At 40.5% G+C, this 5,821-nt stretch overlaps 1 protein-coding gene across 1 annotated transcript; it reads left to right on the forward strand.

Moving 5' to 3' along the window:
* Nucleotides 1-337: 337 nt before the first annotated feature.
* On the forward strand, nt 338-2,635 carry SARC_04337 (hypothetical protein; the record flags this gene model as incomplete). The annotated part of the gene is made up of 7 exons (XM_014301848.1): nt 338-534; nt 740-872; nt 1,059-1,140; nt 1,324-1,421; nt 1,687-1,840; nt 2,027-2,166; nt 2,531-2,635. The coding sequence occupies 7 exons, from the start codon at nt 338-340 to the stop codon at nt 2,633-2,635; spliced, it is 909 nt and encodes a 302-aa protein (XP_014157323.1).
* Nucleotides 2,636-5,821: the final 3,186 nt, after the last annotated feature.

Below are 5,821 nucleotides of genomic sequence, written 5' to 3' on the forward strand. Positions count from 1 at the left end.
ATATATATATTATATATATATATATATATATATATCATGATATATGTAGCAAATATAATATATATATATGTATATGTAGATGGCTGTATATAGCTCTATTTGTGTATATATACGTATATTTATAAATGAATTAATATATACTGTATATATACGAGATGCACACATAGATTTTTATGTGTGTGTGTGTTTGTCGATTGTTTTGCTATATCTTTTTAAAATGTCAAGTAATTTTATGTGTACCATTCTGTGTAATCCTAGGCCTTCTTCGAACATGTTTGAATGCGATCAGCCCTAGTCTTTGTACTTCATTGTTTTTACTATTAGCAATAAGTACTTGATGGGTTGCTTCGACTCAGCGAAGAAAATACACCTGCGATTGGTACGGAATGTTTTAAATAGAAATTTAATTCTGCACTCACAACAGGTGTCCGGCTTTTATGATTACTATGCTCGTTGGCTGGAACAATCCGGTGCGAGAATTGTGCCGATCCGTTACAACGCACCGCGCGAAGAATTAGACGAGCTATTCTCCAGGTAAGATTGTAGAGCTTGGTAAGCTTCTAGTATAACATAAATGTGCTGAGTACTCATACTTCCTGCGACTGAGAAAAACATAATTTCACGTATTAGCTTTACTTTCTTTTCAAATTTTATATTCGATTGCACCCTGTGTCGTTGAATGTCTAAGAAACTGCTACTTTGAAGCCTAAATTTAAAAATATATCATCTTCCCTTGCAGTATTAATGGGTTGTTGTATACCGGTGGCGACCTCTCTCTCAAGTTTGATACCCCATACTACAAAACGGCGCACTACTTGTACAACAAAGCTATCGCAGCGAACGATGAGGGCGATTTCTTTCCAATCTGGGGGGTAAGTGTTAGAACGTTTTTTTTCGTTTTTCTTGCACCCATTGAATCTGCCCTCGTTAATTAACTTGTGGTTGCTGCTCACAGCTATATACCGTTCTACTTCGAACTCATGCTCCGGTATACATTTTTACCTGTTTTCTATAGACTGCTATTTAAATCTCCCCCAAAATAAAATCTACTATCACAGACGTGCATGGGATTCCAGTTGATCTCCATAATGGCCGCAGTTGACTATTCGGTTCTTGACCACGGGGTGTACGACTCGGACGGTAAGTGCTCTTGTGAAGTTTGATCTCGAGATGTGTCGAAGGTAGTAGTTAGCCTGCCAATATCGGCACGTCAGAGTTGCCTGTATTATTTTTAATTCTAACGCATGTGTTTGTATCTCAAGCACTGACTTTGCTCCCGATGGTAATCTATGTTTTTGTCTTTGTTTTTTAATCACGTTTCAGGCATCATGCTTCCCCTTGTTCCTACTGAGTACGCGAGTAGCAGCCGAATGCTCGCGCGCGCTAGCAAAGAGTTGTTGCACGACATCTTCGAAAAACCAGTATGTAGGTGGAGAATATATCCGCAATCTATCAACCACGCTGCATCTCGATTTGCTGTTCCAGAATTACGAATTTGAGTTAGCGGATACGTCGCTTAATGCTTCGTGATGTGAAGAATTCTATGTATGCCATAGATATCGCTTAAAATAATTGACCTTGTAACTCCACAGGGTGTGTTACTTTAATGAAGCTTAGACCTACATATTCGCAATAGTACGGCAGCATATCTTTGATCCAACCCCCTTTTTGCTACCTTCCCGACAGACCACAGTCAATTTGCACCACGATGGAATCACGCCCGAGACCTGGGCTAGTAATGAGAAGCTATCATCATTCTTTGATGTTATTTCCACAAACGAGGATTCCAAAAATAGACCCTTCATATCTACTTTTGAAGCGAAGGACTACCCCATCTATGGTATGTGGTTCACGAAGTTATCGCTAGGTCATGTGCTTTCACCGATTGTCTGCCATCATTTTAGTGAGCTAGACTGGCAGCCATCCTAGTGCAAGATCATTGTCAATTCAAAGTTCATGAGGGCCATCTGCAAGCTGCTTTACTTCGCCGAGTAACAATTGTATCGCATACATTACCACACCGCAGGCGCTCAATGGCACGGCGAAAAAGTTGCTTTCGATTTCATGGACAAGACAGAATCGAATGGCACTTTCATAAACCACTCGTACGAAGCGGTGGCTGTCTCGCAATACTTCTCCAATTTCTTCGTCAGTGAGTGTAGAAAGGTAAGTTTCCGTCATAACGATTCCTTTGTTTTTGGCATGTGCAGGTACCTCAGTGCTAGTGATGCGCTTGACATTTCGCGTGATATATGCTTGTGACATGTTGAGATCAGATTGGGCATTCTGGCATTTACCCTTAATCATGTATTTAATCTTGTATTCGTGATTAGTCGATATTGAGCTTTCACCATAGTTTAAAGTACGCTCACTCTTTTGCTCATCTCAATTGCCCGGTGCTATTAGACTTTGTGTCACGTTTCCTCTACTGCTCTCCTGCGATGAAAAAAAATTCTGGTACGTTCTAGAATAAATCATTTATCAGGCACTAAAAAAGGGGGGAAATACTGCCCATGTTACGTCCTCACAGAGCCAGCATCGCTTCCAGAGCGCTACCGAAGAGTCGAATCATCTACTATACCACTTCACACCTAGAATTGAGGGGAATTCGGCTGTGCTGTACACATTCGAGTGATAACTTTCTGCAGCTAAGCATGCGCTCAAAAGAGGGGCAGCATTGTCGTTTCCCATTTGCCAAGCCGACTTATTCATTTGGGGATGGACAGCTCACTATGTCAACGTACAACTGATATTCATGATGTTCAGTATAGGACTTTTAATAAAGGATAGTGAATGAGGAGTTTTTTTTTTCCGTGTTTAAAATCAGTTGTCTTCAAGAGTCGTAAGGATTTTCGTCCCGATATACCAAATTAACTTGCGCTACTGTGTGTGTGTCCTTTCCGCCGAGAATACATGTCGAGCTCGCGAATAGGTACGGAAGGTGAGATTGAGCCTATAGTAAAATGAGTATCAATGATTTTTAACCGCTACTGTCAGGATTCATGTGGAACACTAATCTATAGGGGATAGTTAAGAGCATGGCTTTCAATGTTAAAACCTTACCCTCATGCCTTTCCATTGCTTTGAGTATTTAACAAAATAGATAAGTCTCAAAGTGCCTAGGCTCTCATCAATTTCACGATAATCTCAATATTAAAAAGCCCTAGTATTTGCAACGTTTTTATTAGGAATATGAGACATATCGATATTGTCTCTATCGGGTCTATATACAGAATCGATCATTGGGCAAGGGCCAGTACACCTATCTATATGACACTATATTTATACCGTTTTTAATGTTACAGTATAGGAATATAGGCGCTGAGTTCCACCACATATGGACCCACTCAGGATGACAAATGGTCATAGAGGCTGTGCCTCCTTCCCTGATATGAAAACTATATAATTGGGAAATGTTTGTGGGAGAATCTTGCCCAATATAAAGCTAGGAATAATACAACTAAACGTAGTAGCCCGCAACCCGCACAAAGGAGGTTGACAAATCATTACTTTTCTGTTTAAATAAGAATCAGGAGCAATACAACTAAACGAGGTACCCAACAAAGGGGAAATTGGCATGAAATCTGTAAGATCGAATATACACTTTGCATATTTGGGACGATAGATTTCTGAGATACTTGTTGACTTACAAGAGGACAATATGAAGATAGGTGAAACTCGATGCGAAGGATATTTGTTGTAATTTTGACAAGATTATGCGGAAATTTTAAAAAGCTCCTATAAAAAGCACCTCAACGTCATTGAAAACGTGGTTAGAAATTTTTTTTGTGTTTAGAGCGCCATTGCATATCTTGCAATGTTTTTTTGGCAGGTGTCACTGCAGTAAATGTGAGCAAACTTCCCATGTCGTCGCTCGTTTTATGTGATATATACGGGCAGCCTGTCCGGAAACCGTTCATTACGATGGCTTTTAAGGTCTGAAAGTAGTCCAATGGCGTAGGATACTGAACATTACAGAAGGCTATGCAATATGTCGAATGGTGTAAATAGTATTTGGCAGTCGTAAAAATGAAAGTAGAGTGATGTGTTCCAACTGTCACGCCCCATAAGTTTGACGCCCCACCCGAATCATAGAGGAAACGGAAAGCTTATATGGTCACAGTATGTTTTGGTCGCATAGAAGTAATAGGGATCGGCGTAGTTCGGCAGTCAATTTGGGTCCTGGATGCAAACTTCTTGGTTTCTTGATTTTTATAAAAGCGCACAACTACATATTCACTATTTATGTTAAAATACACCACTACATACTCACTGTTCACCAGAATATCCCGTGTTAAACACAACTTTATAGACTGATATTTGTTGCGGGCCGATGTGGTGAGTGGGTACATTCACCACTTCGTTGGCACTTGCGTGGAGCTATATGCTGGAGCATGGATCGATCAAGTTGACATCATTAACCGATAGATATGTAACTATGTATCGGGGATCAACTCGCTATCATCGACCGAATGCTATAAACCCCTGATTCCAGCACTATAAAGAATTAAGTTATTGGATCGTTAGAATGATCGATTTATCAGCGCTTCGATTGGGTATGTTTAGTGAGATATAGCAAGTCGATCACATGTACTTTAGTTACTTGTTCTGTATTTAAGTAACATCGGATGTGTTTTACTCTATCAACCCATTTTGAATTCTCATGACGTTCCGCGAGCTTCATACTGACAGTTGCTACTTCATACCATGGCTTGAAACAATGGCTATCATCGCTTGGAACGATAGTAAAATTCATTGATTTTGACATATGTACATTGTGTATAGATGGAACCGCTAGTTTCGTGCTTGTCGTGACCCCCGCTGGACTTAAGCACTTCTGATCCAGCATAATCTGAACAAGACAATGTAGTGGATACACATCAGCCGTTCCAATGTATCGTTTAATTTTTGTATTAATTACATATTTACCTGGAAGTTTGTGCACCGCAAATAGGCGAAGAGTGCGTAGAATATGCCAAAGGCTGTCAAAGGACATACTTTCACCCATAGCCTGGCTGCATTTATTTGGTTCTTCTCTGGCAAGGCAACTTTATATCGGCACTATCCTACTATTCCACTGCGTAATTTAATGTGATGTACCTCAAACATCTTATACTTAATACGACTCAGTGAGGCTGTGTAATTATTATGAATCAGTTAAATTCTCCACACACTTGTGATATCATTCTTTCAAACTTAGTAGGGATAATATTATTTATTTCAAAAATGGCAAGTATGTATGATACAATGTATGAACATATGGTATGGCTCTCATAGTCGCTGTAGTGGTTCAGGAAAGATTGATGGGAAGAAGTGGTCAGTAAATTCCCGTTTGAAGCTTGGGCCAAGTGAGTCGACAATGGAAGATATGTGCTGAGTCAATTCGGGCCGGTGTTGACAAAACACTGTTACTATCGAATATTCCATATATTTGCTTGCTGATCTACTAAATAGAGTACCCACCTCTGTGGTACGGATCGGGTCTGCGCCGTATAGTGCCGCGGAATGGGTTAGTGCAGAGTACGAAATACCGAGAAGGACCAGGTTATCCGTCATAATCCGGTCGAGAAGCGAGGATGGGGGTAAGCCAATGCCGCACCAGACCACGGATGAATTCGGTATGTGTTGGCTGGCCTGGATCGGAAGTATCATAGTCGGAACCAACAAGCGCGATGATTTGGTTTGAACCGGTATTTGGAATTAGTACTTCAACAGCGTGATTAACTTAGTAGGTTTCTTGTTCCTGCCTGATATATACTCGTCTCGGCGTACGTCGAAAAGTTTACATTTAGCAGTGGCTTCCGTGTCACCCGCCGAAGTC

The sequence above is a fragment of the Sphaeroforma arctica genome, assembly GCF_001186125.1.
Source record: "Sphaeroforma arctica JP610 unplaced genomic scaffold supercont1.239, whole genome shotgun sequence".
Taxonomy (NCBI): Eukaryota; class Ichthyosporea; order Ichthyophonida; genus Sphaeroforma; species Sphaeroforma arctica.